The sequence below is a fragment of the Myotis myotis genome, unplaced genomic scaffold (assembly GCF_014108235.1).
Source record: "Myotis myotis isolate mMyoMyo1 unplaced genomic scaffold, mMyoMyo1.p scaffold_m19_p_3, whole genome shotgun sequence".
Taxonomy (NCBI): domain Eukaryota; kingdom Metazoa; phylum Chordata; class Mammalia; order Chiroptera; family Vespertilionidae; genus Myotis; species Myotis myotis.
In genome coordinates this window covers 28,245,231-28,268,577 of record NW_023416335.1, presented here as the reverse complement: position 1 = coordinate 28,268,577, position 23,347 = coordinate 28,245,231, and the positions used below count along the sequence as shown (strand labels likewise).

Genomic DNA, 23,347 nt, shown 5'->3' with positions numbered 1-23,347 from the left:
CATGTGGGAGTTCTCACAAGTGCACATAGGAGGTCACCCTGCCAGTTGGTTGATGTGTGTAACACAGCCTCATCTTATGTACAGGTGAGCTCTCCTTATTTCAGGTGTTACTTTAGGAACCAAACAGTATTAATTGTGACTATATAAATAAGGAATATGCCAAAATATTTTTAGAGGACTAGCAAAAGTTGAGGCTGGACCAGATTGCCAAGTCTTTGATGGTCAGTTTTAGTTCTTTCAGTGGTGTGTCATTGACAGTGTTTTATGGGTGATGAGTGGTCAGAGTGGTGGGTGCTCTCAGGAGCTGGTTGCTCGGGGCCTCTGCTGGGCAGATTGGGGAGGAGCCCTAGGCAGGCTTGAGAGCCTCTCAGGCCAGATGGTGTCCTTCTAATGCAGATGGAACTTCTCTCCCTGCCTTTTGTCTGTAGCTGAGTGTCTGCACATCTGCTAAGACCACACACAGTTGTCAGCTTCTTTTGGAAGCCCTTTCTGAAGTTTGATGGCAGGTGCTTTCTTTCCTCCTCGAGACCAGGGCTGAACCTTCCTGTAGTTGTAGCATCCAGCATAGTGCAGTGAACTGGGCTTCTCAGCATCCCCCAGTCTCTGCTGAGGCTGGTATCAGCTTGGGTGAGCATGTGTCCTGCCTGCTAGGTGGGAAGGGGGTCCTTTCAGGCCTTCAGAAGTGTCCTGTCTGGGAGAGTGCTGACTAACATGTGCCTGGTGGCTTCATCGTCTAGCCAGGCCTACCAGTCACCTGGAGCCTCCCTCTTGTCTGGAACCTAGTCATAGGGGATGTACCTCCAGGACAGAGGAATGCCTTACCTATTGCGGAGTTGTGACTCATTTTCCCCGTGTTTTTTTTTTTCCTTTTTTTTTTTCCTGCTTCAGCCTTTACAAAGGCAGGTCAGGAAGGCCAGCTCCTGAATTTCCCACCCTTACATTTTCCCTTCTGCCAGGTTTCCTGAGCCTGGTTCTTTCTCCCTTGCTCGAAGTTGGTGATTATTCTTTAAAAAGGACACTGTGTCAGAGGTGTCTTAGAAAGGTCAGCCAGTTGAGTGTCTCCCTTTCCAGGTAAGGAAAATGGTGCCTAGGAAGTCCACAGGGGCCAGTGCTCAGAGGTGGGGTTGGCTTTGGAAGGCCTGTTCTTACTTGACATCCCTCTTGCCCTTCTGAGTTTGGATTGGGTAATCATGGACTTCTGGAGGCCATAGAGTCTGGTTTGTCTGCGGTGGCCCTGGTTTATGCTTGTTATCTTGGACTATTTTTTGATAGAGCTCTCATTCTCTCAAAGTGACGCACTGTGGCTGGTGAGTCCAGTGTGCCCTGCAGCGACTACCATGTCCAGTTGGCTCATTTTCCTTCTAGTCTCAACTTGTCTTCTCTGTACTGCTCCTGTGTTCAGAGCCCTCTTGCATCAGTTGATCCTTTTAATTTTCTCACAAGTTTGTCTTCAATTGTACCTTGTACAAGACGATAGCCAGGAGTAGCCTGTGTTGGAAAAACCAGCCTGGAGTTTTCGTTATTGGGCGTGGTGTCAGGGTTAGTTGTGTGCTCTTTTTAAATTTATGTAGATAATTGTAACCCTCTATCTGGGTTATATGGTTCTGAGTTCTCCTCCAGTAGAGGAATAGGATGTATGTGCTTGTGAGAGGAACTGGATGAAAAGAGTTTTTTGTGTTTTCCTGCCCTGAAGACACTTTTTGGCCACGAAGTGAGTTTTGTTAGTGACTCACTGTCTGAATGGGGAAGTGAGACAAGTCTCTGAAGGAAAATAAAGTATTTATGCTGATACTTTAAGGAAGAGTATAGCAATGCCCTGCTTTGATTGATACAAGGAGAATAAGTTCTTGGCTAGAATATTTTTGGTATTTGGTACTTTTCCCTGATAAAGGAAGTTTTTAATTTTGGGGTGATTCTGCCATGTCTATACTTGCATGTTTCTTTTAAAATATCTGCCTGTAATTGTTCTTGTAGATTACACTTTCATCAACCTGGATTTTAGGACTTTTCCCTGTAAAATAGTTCATTTTCTGCTTTTTTTTTTTGTAGGTAGAAAAAGGTACAACCTTCTCCTGAAACCCCCACTGATAGTGCTGCTTGGATTTTGTGATTGTGCATTGTTCATATTGCATTTTAAAATGGGCTCAGGTGAGGTCGGCCATGATTCCCACTCTGAGAGTTAATAGTGGGAGAAGGCATTGGATATTCAGTGTCCAGCAGATAGTGAGGGGAGTGAGAGCTCTACAGAAGCGTTCTCAAATGGGGGCAGCTGCTTCGGTGATGGGCAGCAGCCATCACATCCAGTGTTGAGCAGACCTGGGGTACGTGCTGGTAGGGGTGTCCTTCCTCTTTCATGTTGGTGTTTGTATTTCCCCTCATGAGCCTTGGGGCAGCGAAAGAGTCCAACATTGTTGAGGCTTAAAGGTGAGTGTGGGGCTGGGGGGTATGTGTCAGAAGCAGCAGCTTGGGTAGGAATTCTGGATGGGAATGTTGATATGGAGTAAGACAATCTCCTGTTGGAGTATGAGCTGGACTCTTGCTGATACTGATGTACATTAGTGGAGGTTGGCACCAGTGAGTCTGTGTGCTGTGCTATATGGTGTAGTATATGAGCTGTAGAAGCAGTGTGTGCAGTGTTTGGTGTGTTGCAAAAGCAGTGTGCATGTGTTGGCTGTGCATTGTGTAGGGTGTGCTGCAGAAGCAATGTGTGCATGTGTATAGTGGGCAGCACATGCTTTGGTGTGTGCTGCAGAAGCAGTGTGCATGTGCTATAGAAGCAGTGTGCATTTGCAGTGTGTACTTTCTGTGGGGTGTGTGTGCTACAAAAGCGTTCATGTTTGGTGTGTGCAGTGTGTGGTTTGTATGCTGCAGTCTGTGTGGCGTGTGCAGCATGTGGTGTGGAGACTTGTGGTCCTTTCTCTGGATGGCCTTTAAGATGTTCTTGAGCACTTACAGCAATTGAGGAAGCTTTCTTTTTTTTCTTGGTAGTTGTTTGTATTTTAGAAAATAAGAGTTTTCCTTGGTAGGACGTAATTTTTGATGGGTCATTTTTTACAAGAGACCTTAAGGCTTGGTGTGCAAGATTCACACTGTTTTTTTAATCATTATCCTTTTTGAACATTGAAGCGTTTGCACATTGCTGCTACCTATCATTATTATTGTAATCTCAGTATCCTCTCTGTTCCTCCTTCCCATTTTAAGGATGAGCAACCTGAGGCCAGAGTGCTTCAGTAAGTTGTGTAAGGCAATAACCAGCAGGGGGCAGCCTTCAAGTTCAGAAAGGTTATCTGTCCTCACAGAACAGTATTGCCTCCTTCTCACTTACATGCCTTGTCATATTAGTTCAGCCCTGTCTCTCTTTCTCCCTGAGAGACTAGAGAGATTTCTCAAATTTTTATTTTTATTTTTAAAAGTATTTTAATATTCTGGGCCTCTTCTATCCTGATTTCTTTATGGTTTGTATTGTATTTCATTATGTAGTATTGTCTCTAGACCACTCAGATTGAAGGAATTTCAGATTAGACAGCTTTGGTCGGGTCTCAGCCCTCTTCCTGGAGGGTGAAGGACTCCCTTGCCCCCATACCTGTTCTCATTCTGGAATCTGCATCTATTAAAAGTAAAATATTAAAAATAAACTATAATGTTTTTAGTATTATGAGTTTTTTTGGTTGGAATATTGATCGTATTTTTGTTGTTGTTGAGAATACTGGATCATTCTACTGCACACGTAATTCACTTAAATGTAAAAGTGAGGGTGAGTTTTTGGTTAATGTACTTTTCCAACTGGGTAGATTCTAAGATCTATGGGGTATTTGTGTGTTCCCTCCTTACTGTGTTTATAAGGGACATGCGTGAAAGGTGGGCCTGCCTAGGGAGAGGATTCAGGACACTTTCCTCATCTCCTCAGGGAGGTGGTTCTCACCCTTGGGTGCTCAAAATCACCTGGAGAGCATTAACATGGGTCTCTTCCCTGGAGACTCTAATTAAATTGGTCTGAGATGGGCTGGATTTTGTAAAGTCGTCTTGGTTTAGAAAAGTCCCAGGAAATCCTAATGTGCAGTCCCTCCTGATAATCACTCTCCCAATACCACCTGAAGAAAAGGAACCACTGTGTTTGTTTCCTTCCTTCCGGCTTGCTTGCTCTATATTCCAGCCAGAGGTGAGAGTGTGCTGCTCTGAGAGCATCAGTGGTTAGGCCATGAGGTGGGCCAGCCTTCCAGGGTTTTTATCTCCTTAACGACCGAGTGACCCAGGAGATAATTTAGTGTGCTAAGTGTCCTGGTCCTTCTCAGATATAGGCTGACTTATTTTTGCAGAGATATTTCTATAAAAGTTCTAATGAGACTTTCTCTTGTTCTCATAGTACACTTTCTCAGGGCCCTAAGATTTTTCTGGTTTTGCTTTTTGTTCAGTAGATTCATATTTCAGGAAGTAGTCTGTTATCTTTCTCTGGAGAAGCACTTTTTAGTCAAAACATTTTATTGACTCAGAATATGCATTATTTTCCTCTTAGTGGCAAGCATTTGTCTCATTTCATTGTGTAGTTTCCTGTTAAGAAATGTAGGATATGTGTGAATTCACTTAATTTCTGACGTCACATTGAACCCCATTGGTGGGCAGTTTTAGCCAACCAGACGCTTCCTGGTATCCAAGTAAGAAAGGTATATAGTTCTGGAATAACAGGAAACTTCAGTATTCAACATCCTGTTTTTCTGGGTTTTATGACTTGCTGCTTCTCCACAATGAAGGTTAGTAGACAATTTATGTAGATTTCTTTTTGTAGAATACCACAGTTTTAATTTTCCAGGCTCTAGAATTATAATTTTAGAGCTGAAAGACTGCTGCAGATCACCTACTCCAGCATTTTACAAGTAACATGTTCTACATGTAAGGAAACTGAGGTCTACTGAGGTTAATACTTTTAATTCTTTAAAAAAAATAAATAGCCCATTTAAAAAAATGTAGGTGGATATGTCAGCCTAGATAATGCTCTGATTTGACTTGGAATTCCTTTAAAAATAAGTATCAGAATAAATGAATTAAGTTGTATATTGTAAGATAGTTCTTAAGACTGTTCTAAGGGCTATCTCTTTTTATAGGAAGGATCTGGTATTCATGAAATTAGCTTTATTTTGTATTTCAACTATGTGAGATATGGCATCAGTCATTGTATACAGAATGCTTAGATGTATTCATATCTTTTAAGTCTTGTGGTTCCATTTAGTTTCCTCTTTCAGCTTTTACAAAAAGCTGCGTTTTCAGCTCCTCTTGACTCAGTGATTTGATGCCTTCCTTTCTTGAAGTTTTTCAACTTCTGAATTTTCTTATTTTGTTGTTTGTTCGTGTTCAAAACAAACCTCCTATTTCAGAAATTACAGGCAGAAGATCATTACTGAAGATGATTTTTGAGAAACCAATAATTACTCAGATTTGGAATGGCTCTTCGTAGCTGTTCTTTATGTGAATGGCACTCACGGTGACATTTAGTGCAGCTAAATAAATGGTGGATGGGTGGATGGATTGGTGCATTTAATTCATTCAGCAAATAACTTGAATTTTTACTGTACTGGTCATTTTGCTAGATGTTGTGTGTTGTAAATCTGGCTTTGTAGACTTGACAGTATAGAGGGGCATATACACATTAAATGTAATGTTGTCTTTGTGATGAATGTGCTGGCAGGCCCTGGGTAGGGGACCTAACTGAGTTTGGGGAAGGAAGTGAGGCTGGGGGAAGTCCGATGAGTAAGAGTTAGCCAGGAAAGAGATGGGGGCTGGGAGGCAGGAAAGGGGGTGGTCCTGCCAGGACCCATGAGGTAGAGGAATTGACCAAATGAGGAGAGAGGTGGCAGTTAGCGGGAGAGAATGTCTGGGCCCTCCTGTGCTGATATTCATTCTTGGATATCTAGTCATGTTGGTTTGTTTTTGTCCCACTGAGAGAAACTTTTGGAAATATGTTAACACAATTTACATTTTGGTGGATCTAAATACCATATCTTTTTGTTATTTGCATCTTTGAAATAGTTTCGTAATTTTTTTCTGGCTGAGTTGTGGGTTATTTGATTATTGAAAAAAAATTTTTGTGTGGAGTTTATTTGGTGATGAAAAGCTATATGTAATTTTCAGATAGTGTATGGGAATGAGCTCTTGTTTATTTTAATGTGTGTGTGCATTGGGGCTGCCTCATTTTCCCCTTGTCTCTAGGCCACTCAGATTGAAGGAATTTCAGATTAGATAGTTCTGGTCGGGCCTCAACCCTCGTCCCTGAGGGTCAAGTACTCCCTTGTCCCATACCTGTTCTCATTCTGGAATCTGCATCTTTTTATCTTCCCTCCCTTTTACTCTCATCCATTCTGATGCCTGTGTTTCTCTTTTGCTGCTGTTAGCTTTGGAATTGACTGTGACTAGGAGAGGAAATTGGTAGTGTGCCTGCCATGTGGCCTCTGCCTTAATCTAAAAAGAGAAGGATTGGGAAAACACCCCAGATTCACTGAGTGCTGGCATAATTGGCTCCCTAACTTGGGAAGGGCTTCCACTCCAGGTTATGAAGGAGTTTGGGGAGTTGGTCTCTGGCCCAGGTTTAAGGTATATGTAAGGGAATTCCGTTGGACCTCCCACCCCCAGACTGGAAGCTGAGCTCACCGGTCCTGATTTTTCAAGTTGTGCTGCATTTTTATGATTTTACCTGGAAATCCTACATGTGGTTCTCTCATTTTGCAAAAACTTGGTTTATCCTGCACCCAACACAAGACTCTATTAATTTTGTTTAATTTTTCCTTTCAGACATTTGATGCAAATGATTTGTACCAGGGGCAGAATTTTAACAAGGTCCTCAGTTCCTTAGTGACTTTAAATAAAGTAACAGCAGGTAAGATCTTTTTTTAATTGAACTTGACGGGGTGTGAAGACAAAAGGGCAAAACCTTTTCTTTTAGCAAGACAAATGAGCACTAATAAAATTCAAAGAAATAAGCTTCTATTGCATTACATTTTTGGTTGTCACTTTTGCTGGGATTTTTTTTCTTATTAGAACAGAATCTTCCATTTTAGGTCCTCAGATGGATATCAGGTGTTTTCCTTTCTGTGGGCAGAGTAGTTACTACCTGAAAACAGACCAAAGGAGAAATGTCTCATTCATGTGGCTACACTTCCTCTGGATTTTTATTAGGCTGATTAAAACTCATATTTATTAGCAGATCTAATGACTATTTTTGAGGTGTGATCATGACAGTGGAGTAGCCAGTGAATTGGCCTCTAAAGTAAATACCTACCTGGGCAAAGTTTCCAAAGGGCTATGAAAGTACGTACTCAGGGTACTCGGTTCACAGTGTTCTGAACTCCAGTCATCTCTCATGGAGAGGGTGAGTGGAGGTGGGGTGTACACAGTATACTCCTCTGGCTCCCAGACCAAAGTGAGGACAAGAGAGATTCTGTGCAAATTCCTCATGGTCTATAACTGTCCCATGAGCTCCGAGAAGTTCTATCTTGTGGATCTAAAAGAAGGACTTAGTGGCTCTTTTGTTTTAAGGTCATTTTTATTTTTCTTACAGATTTTAGTTTTAGATTTCTGGGGGAAAGTTAGACTTTGATATGTCTTTTTTGATCAGAGACCTCTTAAGTTTATTTTGTCATGGTTTCTTCCCATTTGTGTCCTGGCCCTTCAGATGGAGTGTACTCACTTCATTGTGTCCGGGAGGAACTGAGTCAGAACACTTTGGGCTACAATCTTGGCTGGGAGGTCCTCTGCACTCAGGAACTATCCCTGGTGCTCCTCACAGCACTTGTTTGCTGGGATGCCTATCTAGGGCAGCCGTGGGCAAACTACGGCCCGCGGGCCGGCCTGTTTGAAATGAATAAAACTAAAAAAAAAAAAAAAGACCGTACCCTTTTATGTAATGATGTTTACTTTGAATTTATATTAGTTCACATAAACACTCCATCCATGCTTTTGTTCCGGCCCTCCGGTCCAGTTTAAGAACCCATTGTGGCCCTCAAGTCAAAAAGTTTGCCCACCCCTGATCTAGGGGCTGCCTGTGCTGCAAGAGCAACTGGAAATTTGGGTTTTTCTGTGACATGTTCAGGCGTTTAGTTGTTGACAACTAACTCGAATTTTATAAGACACTATGTAAGCCAGGCATGCCAAACTTAAAGGCTAACACGGGCCAGATAAACAAGGTTTAAGTTTATGTGGGCCGCAAAAAAACAAAAGCTGCAATTTTCATAGGAACGTAGGTTTATTTCAATAGAGACATGCTGAATATAAAGGGCTGAAATAAATGAGTAATCGTTAGCATAAAATAAAAGAACAAGACAAAATATTAATTTTTATGAAAATGAGCATTAACTTACCAGACACTGAATAACTGCACAAATTAATAAGCATAACGCAAATAAACATATTTTTCTTATTCTCCGAAAGCGAAATATTTCCTGTTGCGCACACCAAACAAGTCAGTCCAAGAATAATGACGTGGCAGTCGCCTGCTAAAATATTTGCTGCTAGTATTAGTGGAGAGAAATGGCGCGCCTGTGCGTAAGGCATGTAAGGGAAATGAATGAAACGATTATAGTAATCACTCGTTAGCGAATGTTGTAGTTCGTTATTAATAACTATGTATAACACGATATTGTAAAAATTAAGTTAAGAAATTTTTAAAAAATGTTTCTTACATACTGTATGTTGGCTGGGCTACAAAAATATTCATTGTGAGCTGTATGCAGCCCATGGGCCACGAGTTTGATATGTAAGCCAATGCAAATATCTGCCAAGAAAATAGACCTGGAGAACATCAGTTTAAGAACATTTTTACAGAAGGCTCCCATATATCTTTAGGAAATTGCTAGGCAGTTTTCTATGTATCTCAGAACAGTGATTTTTTAGAAAACTATTCATGGCCTCCTTTTTAAAAAAATAAAATTACTTCAAAGAAGTGGGCTGCTAACATTTACTTACTGGTTGGCTTGTGTGGAGTGTGTAATCATGAAGAGAGAGAGAACTAAGCCCTTTAATAGCTGTTTACTTTTGTTGTTGTTGTTAATCCCTGCCTGAGGATATTTTTCCATTGATTTTTAGGGAGAGTAGAAGAGAGAGGGAAAGACAGAGAAACACATTAATTGGTTGCCTCCTGCACGAGCCCTGAGCAGTCAGGGCTCGGGCCGGGGAGGAGCCTGCAACCCAGGTAGGTGCCCTTGACCAGAATCGAATCTGGGACACTTCGGGCCACAGGCCGAAGCTTTGTGTACTGAGCCAAACTGGCTAGGGCAATAGCTATTTACTTTGATCTTTTCACCAGCTTGGTGAGGTGAATAAAGCTTGGGCTGCCTTCATTTTGAGGAAATAATCCTCAGAAGTGTCTCTAGCTGCAAAATACAAGGGGATTTTCTGTTGGTTTTAAGTAAGTCTTTTCCTTTTGTTAAATAATTCTTGCTGCTTATGTGAACAGTGATCCTGGAGAAGTGGGCATGTGGTGGTGATGTATTGGGAATGAATATGGGGTGGTGCTCTGCAAAATAATTGAATTAGTAAGGGTGTTCACCCCCGCCCACCCCCCCCCCCCCCCCCGCCCAGTGAAGTGAAAGTATTAAAAATAGGTTACAGAACATTTCATAAGTTTGAAAATTATGCTAGAGAAGAACTAATAAATAGTTATCTCCAATTAATTTCTGGAAAGGTGATTGGAGAATGAGGGCAAGTCTGTGGTAGACAGAATCTGCGCTTTGTGTGTTGCATAAATGGCCTGCTTTGTTGTGGTCTGCGGTGTGTCCCTCGGGGGCTGCCCCAGTTTAGAGTCTGGTGTGCACTGAGGGTGCATGGTGTCAGGCGTCTCAGCTCACTCTTCTCTCCGTTCACGACCTTTTCAGACATTGGACTGGGAAGTGACTCCGTGTGTGCCCGGCCCTCATCTCATCGGATAAAGTCTTTTGACTCCCTGGGATCCCAGCCTTCCCACAGTCGGACTTCAAAATTATTCCAGGGCCAGTATCGAAGTTTGGTAAGTTTAAGAGAGATAGTTATTGAAATTGGAATATGTGGGGAAGTGATTGTGTCTGTAGGTGTATCTGGAGCAATGCACATGCCTCCATTAATAAGAGTTGCAGAGTGAGGGGTGGTTTGATTTTTTCCCATTGTTCCTTTACTTGGGTTTGGCATTTGCTCATCACCAAATTATCCAGATGTAATGCTTAATGACTGCTTTTGAGAAACTTTTGTTATTTTCGGTGTTATATCTTAAGATGCATAATCAGTTTATCTAGAGACATGTGTGCTTTAAAATATTTCTCTGGTCACTTGCATAGTATTTTCTCTCTGCTATGCACAAATATACGGAACTGTAGGAATAAGAAATATATATTTGTAAAATACTTAGTTGCATAAAGAACCAATGGCTGCAAGCTAAAAAGACCTAAGGGTGGTTTTTCTCTTAATAAAGGCATGCCTTAGGGTGCTTTTCTGAGTCAGGATGCAGTATATGAAGGAGGAACTCCTTTGTTTTCTAAATATATATTTTTATTGATTTCAGAGAAGAAGGGAGAGGGAGAGAGAGATAGAAACATCCATGATGAAAGAGCATCATTGATAGGCCGCCTCCTGCAAGCCCCCCACTAGGGATCGAGCCCACAACCTGGGCATGTGCTCTGATCGGGAATCAAACTCTGACCCCCTGGTTCATAAGTCGATGCTCAACCACTGAGCCATGCTGGCTAGATGGAGGGACTTCTTGGTTATGAGCGGTAATGAGGTGGGGGGAAAACTTAGACTAACAGTCATCTTGGAAAGTAAAGAAAAATCCATTTATAAATCATCAGGGTAGAGGCTATTAACAAAGAACACAGGATTAACAGTGAAATTGTTACTGAGAAACTGGGGAAAAATTAAATATAATACTGAACAGAGAAAATGTATAAAGAGGCCATCACATCAGCTGACCAGTATGAGGCTGCTCCCTGTTGTCATTGTGAAAAAACTCTGAGCCCTCTTTTGAGCTAGTGGATGACTGGCATTTACTTTGATTAACGAGTGATGTGACTTTGCTTTCATGCAACATTTTAGTAAATTATTTTCTGTTAGAAACATAAATGATCTTGTAACCGGAGTCTGAAGAGAGGCCGATTCTTGTAGAGTTTTTAGGGACCAGATCTTTCTATCTACTTCAACATAGAAAGTAATATTGTTAAACTAATGGTGAATCTAAAAAAAAATAATAATAATAATTTAGTTAGAGTTGTATTTTATAGAGGGAAAGAAATTTAAGTTTAGTTCACGAAGCCATGTTAGAAACTGAAAGCTAAAGAAGGAACATAGTTTTTACATGTTCCTGCAGTTTTGAACTCAAGCTAACACTGATTGCTATTTATCTTTGACTGTTTTATTTTTCTTAGAGAAGTTCTATTATCCTGTTTCTGATTTTGTGTTCAATACAGCATGCTTTGAGTTGTTTTTCTGTGCCAGACATTGTTCTAGGTCCTTTACTTGGACTCAAATAACCCTTACAGGATCCCCTGAAGTTAAGAGTTTAATGGTAGAGAAATTTTGCAGAGTGTTGGAAGCATTATAATGCCAAATTAAGAAAAAAAAATATACAAACTACTTGAAAAATATTTTTTTATGAGAGGATTAAAAATACATCTTTATATTTTTTTCACATTTCAACTCCACTAAAATTATTTTTTATTCAGCACATACTAAATAACTGGCACTTCACCGACCTTTACAATGAGCTATTTCTTAGTAATAATAGATAGCTGTAGCACTTGCTTGGGTTCTGCACATATTTTGAAAAATATTTTAAATTAGCTTTATTTAAATACATGAACAAAATGTAAGAGAGATCGGCAAACTCTGGGTGAAGAAATATTTATTGTCTCACCCATTTACCCTTGGCAATTTTCATATTTTTTGTTTTTGAGTAAATAAAAACTGGATTGCAAATGTATAATTTGAAGTAAAATATAGTTAAATGTAGTGTTGGTAGTGAATGTTACTGAGATCACAGTAAGTATAGGATTAATTTTTCATTAGCTAAAGAAATTTTTTAAGTTACTCCAAAATTAAAAAGACCTCAGTCATCTCACCTGCGTTTGTGTCTATGATTGGTAGACAGTTATCTGCTAGTGAAATGAACATGGAAAGATTTTTCTTACCATGCCAGGTAAGAGTAATTATTTGCCTTAGATTTTTTTATGTGTTATTAATAGTAATTTTCTTACATTAAAAATAATTTCTAATGAAACAAGATTGGTAAAATTTTTAATTAAAGCTGGGTGATGGTAACATGGAAGTGTATCTATCATTCTCTAAGTTTGTGTTAGAAATTTTCCATAATAAAAATGTTAAGCTAAAAAAGCAACTTGTGCCCTAACTGGTTTGGTTCAGTGGATAGAGCATCGGCCTGCAGACTGAAAGGTCCCAGATTCAATTCCGTTCAAGGGCATGTACCTTGGTTGCGGGCACATCCCCAGTAGGAGGTGTGCAGGAGGCAGCTGATTGATGTTTCTCTTTCATCGATGTTTCTAACTCTCTATCCCTCTCCCTTCCTCTCTGTAAAAAATCAATAAAAAAAATATTAAAAAAAATAAAAAATAAAAAAGCAACTTGTAGTTTCTTGAACATTATGTGACCTCATTAAAATAAAGCTGAGCTTTGAGATTTTGTAAGGCACTACCATCCCCAAAGCAAGGATTAGTATTTTCAAGATGTAATTGCTTACATCTCTATTTAAGAATGTCTCGCCTAATTACCACCTTGGTGCTGGTTGTCTTTATAATGTTGCTTCAGTGTCTGTGAACTTATCATCTGTCTGTTCTAGGACAGATTTCCTGCCTTGTGATGAAGGCAGATTTGAAAAGTTCTAGTGTTTTGTTGTTGAGTTCACAAAATGTTTTTCCAAGGCATGCAAGACAGTAAAATGTATTACACATGTACTTAAAAAAATATTTTTAGTTCCTCTCTACCATAAACATAGAAAATAATTATGCTTCTCTAATGTGCCATATTTAATCAATTCTATGACCTTTTTATTAAAAAAATTTTAATATGTCTGAAAGTAGCATGTGCTTTATAGTTGATATTATAATTGATAGTATTTGGTGGAATATAAAAACCACAATATATTGTCTAATTTCTGGCATCTTATATTTGACTAGGTTCCCAGTGCACAAATTCGTGCACCTTGAGAGGAACTGTGGGCCGCGAGGCTGCGGTAGGCACAGGGGCGGGTCTCGGCCCATCCTCCGTGCCCCCACCTGGCCCTTCCTGCCGCGTCCCCCGGTCCCCTGTCTGCCGGCAGCCCCCAACCTGCCAGTCCCGCTTGGACCCGCTGATGGCATGGAGTGATTGGGGCCCGTGCCAGCAGTGGGTGCGAGCGGGGCCGGCACTGTCAGCGGGTCTGAGTGGCAGCTGCTGCTCCGATTGCCCCTCAGGAGCAGGAGGAGGTGGAGAAGCCTTTGGGGGCAGTCAGGGCCAGCAGTTGCTGCTCACACCCACTGATGGCGGGGAGTGATCGGGACCGGCGCCGGCAGTGAGTGCGAGCGCCGGGCGAGACTGTGGCGCGCGGGAGCAAAGAATTTTCAGTAATCACCCGAGGCTCGCCCTGATGACAACGACTGGTGCTCTACCTTAGTCTGGTGCCCTCACTCACCTGCTCCACCATCCCGCCGCGGCCAACGCCCGCTATGTTCTGCACACACCCCCTGTTGGTCAGCGCACGTCATAGTGACCAGTTGTTTGGTTGTTTTGGTTGTTTTGCTGGTTGGTCTATTTGCATATTAGCCTTTTATTATATAGGATGAAATACTTTATGAGAAAACTGAAGCTTAGAGAAATTAAGATATGTATTTACCAAGATCACAGGACTGGGAGATAGTTAACCATTGGAGTAGAAATTGGGTCTTTCACTCCTCAACAACCTTTTATTCTATAAATAAGATTATAGGTACTTTTAGGGAGTGGAGGAGAGGGTGGAGTTTATGTGAAGACAGCACACCAGGATGTCCTGGTTCTGGATTATTAGGATAATTACAGAACATTGGATAAAACAAAGAACTTAAGTTACAGAGGTGAGATACTGATGGTGGTGCCTTGTCTATAGGAATCAGAAATAGACCATTAAGAATGAATGTGGTGGGTATAGATTACTGTTTCCAGAGGAGGTACCCTGTGTGTGCCCTACCTGGTTGTGGGGGTCACCTTTTCCCTTTTCATTTTCCTTCCATCATTAACTTATATTGATATGTAACATACATATAGAAAAGTGTGTGCCAAAAAAAATAATAATAAGAAAAGTGTGTATCCTAAACAAACTGCTTGATGAATTTGCACAAGTTGAACATTTCCAGTGTGTAAGCACCCAGATCAAGAGACAGAATTTGACCTGCCTTTGTTGTGTCTGCTTTTCCCAAGGGCACCTGCTGTTCTGATTTCTTTTCTTTTTTTTAAACATTTAGTAATATTTTAATAACACAAGGTAAATAACGCCTAGTGAATTTTAATATATATTTAAGCCGCCTCTTTGCACTAGGGAGAAAGGGAGTTGAGATTTTTTTTTGGTGGTGACTTTTTTTTCTGATTTCTAATAGTAAAGATGAGTTTTACCTGTTTTGTGTTTTACATAAGTGGAATTCCACAGCATATACTTATTTTATAACTGGCCTCTTCTGCTCAGCTCTTTATGTTTTAGACTGTTGTGGAGTGTCATGTTGAGCCCAGATAGATGATGAGGTATAGTTTCAGAAGAACTTTTTAAAAAAGGGGAGAGAAAAATTCTAAAGTAATAGATAGTGATTAAATACATCCTTTCCAGATTCCTGTGACACTAGTGACAGTGACTAGAGCACTCTTGACTCCGCCGTTGTGATGTTAGGCTGAAATTGGTGTGTAGAGAGTCCCTGGAATACAGCTCTTTGTAGTGTACCCTCCTTTCAGCCTGTCTTTGGCATCTTCCCCTCTAATCATCACTCTTTAGAGTAACATTGTAAAAGTCTGTATATACTTCACTATAGTTAAGTGCTGAACGGATTTATGGAATCTGAAATTTTAAATGGATCCAGCCTGGCTGCTTGTACTCTGTGCCTTTTTTTTTCCATCTCATCTCTCAGACATCTCTCTGTTTTTCCTTAGTGGAGTGTGTTTCTGAAGCAGAGAAGGTATCAGTGGTGTTTGCCTAACTTGTGCCTTGAGTGTAGAGAATTCATAAGTGTTGGGAGAATGTAATTTACCTCATTTATAAGGTCCTGACAAGATATCGCCATTTCTCAACTTAGGTCAGGCCAAACTTGTGTGCAGAGGGGGCCTCAGTGCTGGTTGCTGAGCTGAGGTGGATGAGCTGGGCAGTAGGGTCACCCAGGGGCAGTTTGACCTCCTTAGGGGCCTGCTCTGCAGGTTTGTTTGTTTTGTAGTATTCTTTTGTAGGACTTTATCACCAGGATCGGCTGGTGTGCTTTTACAGAAAGCCAGGATAAGCCACAAGTAGGAGAATAATGAAGATCATAGTAGACAACTGATGAGTAAGGACAATGGTTTGAAGAAAGAGAGAATCTGATATAGCATAATAAGCCCGATGATGTTTCACTGAACCAGAACAAGGAAAATTGAACCAGAAAAATGTGCCATTTTTCCAAACGTGAGCTTCACATGGACAAGCGAATTCAAGTGTGCCAGCAAGCATTATGCTTGAGGTGACCGTGTTGGCCAGAGCTTTCATTGCCAAATGTCAAAGGCATATTTCTTTATTAAATACTAGAGGCCCGGTGCACAAAATTTGTGCGGGGGGGGGGGGGGATGTGCCTCAGCCCAGCCTGCACCCTCTACTGTCTGGGACCCCTCGGGGGATGTCCTACTGCCTCTTGCAATCTGGGACTGTTGGCTCCTAACCGCTCGCCTGCCTGTCTGCATGATTGCCCCTAACCCCTCTGCCTGCCTGCCTGATCTTCCCTAACCACCTCTGCCTGCCTGATCTCCCCTAACCACCTCTGCCTCGCCCTGCACCTGGAACAAAGGATTCCCTCCTCCTGCCGGCCGCAGGCACCCAGGACCCAGGCTGGCTTCGCCCAGGCCGGCTGCAGCCGCAGTGGACCGTGGGTGGAGGGCTTCGCCCAGGCCACAGCCACTGGTGCCCGGGGCAGCAGGGTATGCGGCTTGTCCCTCTCCCGGGCCACAGCCCTAGCTGCTGGCGACCAGGACCATGGGGTGTGCGGCTTGTTCCTCTCCTGGGCTGCAGGTGCAGGCACAGGCGCAGCCACTGGTGCCCGGCACCACGGGGCGTGCAGCTTGTCCCTCTCCCGGGCCGCAGCCTGGCTGGTACCCATTCCTCTCTCGTGAACTCATTTGTGCCTGGCTGGTCCCCATTCCTCTCTCCCCAGTGTTGAGTGAGTTGTTACGGTGTGACGGTGTGAGGGCGGGGTAACCATTTGCATATTAGCTCTTTATTATATAGGATTCTAAGTATTAAATATTAAGTATGCATTAAGTGTTTAATTTATTAGAGAAATATTTAATGTATTATTTGAATTATTAAATATTTATAAAATACAATAATTACTGTTATATATTTATAATGTGTAATAGTTAATATGTAATATAACATATACATTTTTATAATACAGTATTTATAATATACTAGAGGCCTGGTGCACAAATTCGTGCATGGGTGGGATCGGGCTGGCCCACCCAGGGCTGATCAGGGGCAGGGCTGGCTGGGGGGAGGGGCCGCGGGCGGTTGCCTGGCCGGCCCCGCCCCAGCCCCCTGGTCAAATTCCCAGTGGAACTTCTGGTCGAGGGGACAATTTGCATATTAGCCTTTTTATTATATAGGATAATAGTTAAAATTTATATAGATAAATAAGAATTAAATATTTTAGGAATTCTTTCAGCTCCTCTTGAAGATTTGCCTTAACACTGTGTTTGTGCTTTATCTTTTGTATCTTTTTGTTTAGTGATACATATACCTCATTTAAAGAGGCAGGCAATTAATTCTCCAAGATTTGGTATTAGGAAAAAAATCAGTAGAGACAACAACTTTCCATTTTTCCCTTTGATTCTTTATGTATTTGCCTGTGTGTCTTTAAATGAAATATCTACATAAGCTTGATTTTTTTTTTTAATTGGAAGAGTTTTCAATGTGGATTTCCCACAGTGTAAGACGGGATTAGGGCTCTTCCACTGCCTCTGAGCTCCTTACCTGCATCAATGGTTGCCAGCTCTTCTTCCTCATGAGTCGGCTTCTGTTGGGTCAGGGTTTAATATAACATTATGAGACTCAGACTCATAATGGAGCCATGATCTGTGCTGTGACTATTCTTCCTTGCATGACAACACTTTGTTTTCTGGACTGAATAATTGTTGCCTATTTATTTAGTTCTCTGGAGTACCTTTTGCAGGTTGCAATCCTAGTCTTTTGCCTTTTTCTAATAAACTCTTCTTGTATATTAAGACGTTAGGATTTTTCACTTTCCTCTTCCTAAGGAACTTGAAATCTTCTGGCCCACCAAGTTTCTTGGTTATCAGGCAGGCTGTTGCCAGCTGCCCTGTCTGAGGTTTTTTTACATCATCGTTCTGCCGACTCCTTGTGACCTGAGTCATCTTTACCACTTTCTCCCCACCATCATTTTTTCTTGGATAATTCCCCCGTTTTGAAGGAGCACATTTTTCACTACCTTCTTCAGAAAGGGTGTATGGGAAGTAAAGTTTTTGAAATCTTGAATATCCACAGATGTCTTTTTTATCCTGTACTAAGATTTTTTTTCTGTCTTTAGTTTTCTAAAAGTTTAATTATGATGTGACTTGGCCTGGATTTCTTTAGGCTGATCCTGTTGTGTTGGTTCACTCAGCTTCTTGAATCTATATATGTGATTCTTCTACCAAATTTGGGACACTTTCAACCATACTTCTTACACCACTTTTCAGCGCTGTTCTCTTTTTCCTCTAAGACTCTGATGGTACCAGTCTCAGATCTTTGTTATTTCCCACAAGTTCCTGGAGCTCTCCTCTTTTTTCTTTTTTCACTGTCAGTTTGAGCAAATTTTATAAGTTCTGTTTCTTTTCTGAGGTTTTCTATTTTATTCTGTACTAGAGGCCCAGTACACAAAATTTGTGCATGGGGGTGGGTGTCTCTCAGCCCAGCCTGCACCCTCTCCAATCTAGGACCCCTTGGGGGATGTTCGACTGCCAGCAATTAGACATCCAGCTCACAATCCAGGACTGCTGGCTCCTAACTGCTCGCCTGCCTGCCTGTCTGATTGCCCCTAAACGCTTCTGCATGCCAGCCTGATTGCCCCTAACCGCTCCCCTGCTGGCCTGATTGACGCCTAACCGCTCCCCTGCCGGCCTGATTGACACCTAACTGCTCCCCTGCCGGCCTGATTGCCCCCAACTGCTCTCCCCTGCCGGCCTGATCGCTCCCAACTGCCCTCCCTGCTGGCCTGATTTCCACAACTGCTCTCCCCTGCCGGCCTGATCGCCCCAACTGCCCTCCCTTGCTGGCCTGATTTCCACAACTGCCCTCCCCTGCCGGCCTGATTGCCCATAACTGCCCTCCCCTGCTGACCCTCTATTGGCAATGTTGCGCATGATGCCACCTAGGCTTTTGTTATATTGGATTGAGAGAATTTGTAATTGCTTTTTGAGGATTTTGATGATGAAAACTTTTTCTGATGATCCCAGCATCTGCTTCATCTTGTTGTTGCTATCAATGCCTTTTCTCATTTAAGCTGTGATTTTCCACGTTCTTGGAATGAGTTGTTTTTTATTGTATCCTGGAGACTTCGGAGAGTGTATTAGGTAGGAGATGCTGGGTCCTACTTAAATCTTGTATCTTATCAGCCTTCGGCCCTGATTGGGTTTAGTGAGTGGTCCTGGCCTAGGTTGGTAGGCTATAGGTTCCAGTGACAGCTTAGTTTGCCTTAGTCCTCTTCTAAGGCTGGATGGAATGTGAGGAGATTCTAGGTCTGGGTGGTCCCCTGGGGCTAGGTGGAGTGCAGGGGAGCAGGGGAGGATGCCTTGTTAGATATTTATAATGCATAATAGTTAATATGTAATATAATATATAAATATTTATAATATTATATTTATAGTATATAATGGCTAAATAGATAAATAAGAATTAAGTATTTTAGGATATTTAATGATGTGGTAGCCTGCTACCACCTGGTTTGGGTGGAGGCTGGGAACCCCTATCTGATTTTTGCTAATATCACCTACGAAGGTGGAGTACTGATGCTCTCTGTGGGGTGTGGGATGTCCTACTCAGTCTCCGTGGACACCCAGGTGCAGGCTAAATGCCTGTACCCACTGTCAGTGCCTGCCTGTTGCTCCTTTGCTGCTCCTTGGGCCAGGAGGGCACGATTTTATTTGTTCTTATTTGCTCTTATGGTATGTCTGGGTTGCAAGCTCCTCTGACACCCACTCTATGATATAGATGGAGATAAAAAGAATAAAAATACTTGACAATATTCAGTATTGGTTAGATACTGTTGGTTGGAATGTAGCTTGGTGTAAGTTTGTAAAATGTTTTTGGATGGTGATTTATAAATAGGTACTAAAATTGGAAATGTCATACATGTTCTGTGACCTGATTTTAACATAATAGATTTATTTACAGATGTTCAAAGATGGAAGTGCATATAATTTTAATGCAGCCTTGTTTTGCAATAGAAAAATACTAGAAATAGCCTTAAATCCAGTAATAGAGAATTGATTAAGTAATTAATAGCATAGTCATAAAGCTAGTTAAGATTAAAGTAACTAAGTACTCCTGAAAAAATGACTACAGTGTATTAACTTTTTATAAATTGTAGAGAAGTGTGTATAATAGCTATCTATCTAACTATACATATAATAGAGAAATATGCTAATTAACCAAGATGCCATAATGGGTCGACCAGATAGGAGGAGGTTGTGCGTGCAGCATTGGGGGCAGGCCGGCAGGGGCCTCCGAGTGCCTGCGCTGGGGGAAGGCTTGATGAGCAGCGGCTGTGGCTGCTTCAAGGGCCGGAGAGGGAGTGGGCGGCGCCGTGCGATTTTGAATCGCGCACTGGGCTCCTAGTAAGACCATAAAAATGTATGTGAAAATGTGTATATGTAGACATAACAGTGACAGGAATAAGACCTTTCAGGCCATTAAGAGAATTTCCTCCTGGACTGGAAGTGGGGTGGTAAGGTGGTCAAGATGCACTGTAGGAGATAGGAAACTTAAATTTCTCAAAGTTAAACCTTCCTCTGCTGTTTAGGGTAATCATACTACATTTATGATATTAAAATATATAATTATTCCATAATGACTTAGACCAGAGATGGCGAACCTTTTGAGCTCGGCATGTCAGCATTTTGAAAAATCCTAACTTAACTCTGGTGCTGTGTCACATATAGAAATTTCTTGATATTTGCAACCATAGTAAAATGAAGACTTATATTTTTGATATTTATTTTATATATTTAAATGCCATTTAACAAAGAAAAATCAACCAAAAAAATGAGTTCGTGTGTCACCTCTGACACGCATGTCATAGGTTCGCCATCACTGACTTAGACTATACTTCATGAAATTTTTCTTCCCTTCTCTTTTTTAGGACATGACCGATAATAGCAACAATCAACTGGTAGTAAGAGCAAAGTTTAACTTCCAACAGACAAATGAAGATGAGCTTTCCTTTACGAAAGGAGATGTCATCCATGTCACTCGAGTGGAGGAAGGAGGCTGGTGGGAGGGCACACACAACGGCAGGACTGGCTGGTTCCCCAGCAACTACGTCCGAGAGATCAAGCCCAGTGGTAAGTGGAGTGTTGGCAGAATGGACTGATGCTTTTCCTTTAGGTGAGAAGGAACAGAAATAAATGAATGTGCTCAGTATATATATACTATGTGCTTTTATTTAGTTGAACTTGTGTAAATGACCTTGGGCCGAGTATTGAAATTCTTCCCTATTTTTTGTTTTATGGGAAGTAATTTTTTACTGTACCCCCACATTGGGGTTATAATGACTTCTGACCAACAGGCAATAAATCAAGGTTCCCATGACCCCCTCCTTGGGTTTGATATTTTGCTAGAATGACTTACAGAACTCAGGGAAATGCTAACTAGTTACATTTCCTGATGTGTTATATAATAATGGATATAGATGAAGAGTCACATAGGATGAGGTCTTGAAGGTTCCTGCACACAGAACCTTCTGTCCTTGTGGAGTTAGGGGGTGCTACCCTTCCAGAATGTAGATGTGTCCACTAACCTGCAAGCTTTCTGAACCTCATACTATTGGGGTTTCTATGGAGGCTTCATCAGATAGGCATCATTGATCATTAGCTCAAATCTCCAGCTCCTCTCCCCTTCCTTGAGATAGGGGTAGGGCTAAAAATTCCAAGCTGATTTCTAATCATGGCTGGGTCTTTTTGGTAACCAGGCCCCATCTGGGAGCTGACCCAGAGAGTCATCTCAGTAGAACAACAGATGCTCCTAGTGCTCTTATCACTTAAGGAAATTGCATGGGTTTTAGCTTTGTGCCACAAACTGGAGGCGGAGACAAATATATATATTTTCTGTTTCACAACCACATTTTGTTTATCCTTTCATCTGTTGCTGGACATTTGGGTTTTCACCTATTGGCTATTATGAATAATGTTGCTATGAACACAGGTATCTGTGTAAGTCCTTGCTTTCAGTTCTCTTGGGTATCTACCTAGGGGCGGAATTGTGGCTCATACTGTAATTCTGTGTTAAATTTTGAGGAGCAACCATGCTATTTCCACAGCAGCTGTATCATTTTACAGTCCCACCAGCAATACAAAAGGGTTCTAATTTCTCCACATTCTTGCTAGCACTTTTTTTTTTGTAATAGCCATCCTAATGGGTGTGAAGTAGTATCTCATTGCTGCTATTTTTCTGTGCTTGTTGATAATAAGCAGTATTTTTCATCATCATTATAATAAAATTAACAATAGTCAAGATTTTGTGGTTGCTTATTATGTTCTGGTTATTGTATAAAGTGCTTTTTATTTGTGACCTCATTCAATCTTCACCACAACCCCAGAAGGCAAGTGTTGCTGGGATATTCAGGGCATATGGCACAAATAAATAATATTCTTTTAATCTATTCAAGTGTAGATCCAGCTGAGAGTGCAGTAATGGTATCAGGTTGATCAGGATGAAATGTCATTTTGACCTAATAGACACAGCTGTTGGGAAATGTGACTTAGTCTGTAACTTGTTTGGACCTGGTCAGTCCATGGGACAGCTGGACAGCCGTAGCACTGGCCCTTGAGCTTGAGAGCTGGGGCAGGCTGAGCCCTGGATCTGAGAGCAGCTCCTTGGCTAGTCTCACATTCCCGTGATCCATTTTTCTCCTGGGGACGAGAGAACAGCACTTGGGCCTTTTCCAGGAGGATGCTGGAGTCAAGGAGGGAGAGGGGTGATGGGCTTTCCCTTTACAGTGAGGATGAGGTTGGTCACAGAGTTGGTAATGGACACACCATCAGGAAGTTAGAGTTGGTAATGGGCATAGCATTTAGGCATCACAGAGCTGGTAATGGGCACCATCAGGAGGGCACAATGCTGGTAATGGGTACACCATCAGGACGCACAGAGTTGGTAATGGGGACTGCATCAGGAGGCACAGAGCTGGTAATGGGCACACAGGAAGTCACAGAGCTGGTAAGGGCACACCCAGGAGGTCACAGAGCTGGTAGGGCATGCTATTAGGAGGTCACAGAGCTGGTAATGAGTACATCATCAGGAGTGGAGCCCACTGATTGGGTAGATGTCTGCTGAATCTGGGCTTTCTTGAATTCTGCTGTGAATGACTCATTTCAATGGGAATTCTGGTATGATAGTAAAAATACAAATGAATGAATTTGTACTTTTCAGGTATTTCTCTTCATGGAGTTTTCAAAGTTAATCTTTGCAAATTAGGAAAGATAGAGTTTGAGTGAGTCTCAAAGTTCTCTTCAGGTGACTTCTGGGAGTTGTTTTCAAATTTATTTGAATGTCATTAATATCATCTCTTGGTAATATAATTCACCCTTGAACAACAATGGGGTGCTAACTTCTGCTTAGCTGAAAATCCAAGTAAGGAAGCTTTACTGATAACCTAAGCAGCCGATTAACACAGATATTATATGTATAAAGTAAGGTAGAGAAAAAATGTTATTAAGTAAATACATATTTACAGTATTTATTGAAAAAAAATCCACAGGAAAGTGGATCCATGCAGTTCAAACTCCTGTTATTTAAGGGTTAGCTAGTTGGTTTCACAGATGCAGCCCTAAGAGGAACCAGCCATTACATATTTTTAAGTGTTTATTTATGGCAGGAGTGACTGCAGCACTTTGTTCTGCCTGAAATTCTCATCTTATCTTAACCCTGGGTTTC

The 23,347-nt window shown here is 41.6% G+C and overlaps 1 protein-coding gene across 16 annotated transcripts in view; it reads left to right on the top strand.

Moving 5' to 3' along the window:
• ARHGEF7 (Rho guanine nucleotide exchange factor 7) overlaps positions 1–23,347 on the top strand; it is a 132,670-nt gene that overhangs the window by 46,545 nt on the left and 62,778 nt on the right. For 12 of the 16 annotated variants that reach the window (XR_004966430.1, XR_004966429.1, XM_036301987.1 and 9 more), the window contains exons 3-5: positions 6,781–6,865; positions 9,858–9,988; positions 20,556–20,757. Coding sequence is in view for 14 of the 16 variants with exons in the window: in XM_036301987.1 (XP_036157880.1) it covers positions 6,781–6,865; positions 9,858–9,988; positions 20,556–20,757 (418 nt within the window). In the remaining 2 variants the exon portion in view is untranslated. Of the gene's footprint in view, positions 1–4,701; positions 4,749–6,780; positions 6,866–9,289; positions 9,392–9,857; positions 9,989–20,555; positions 20,758–23,347 lie in introns of those variants that run through there. The other 4 variants (XM_036301996.1, XM_036301998.1, XM_036301997.1 and 1 more) reach the window with 3 other exon arrangements.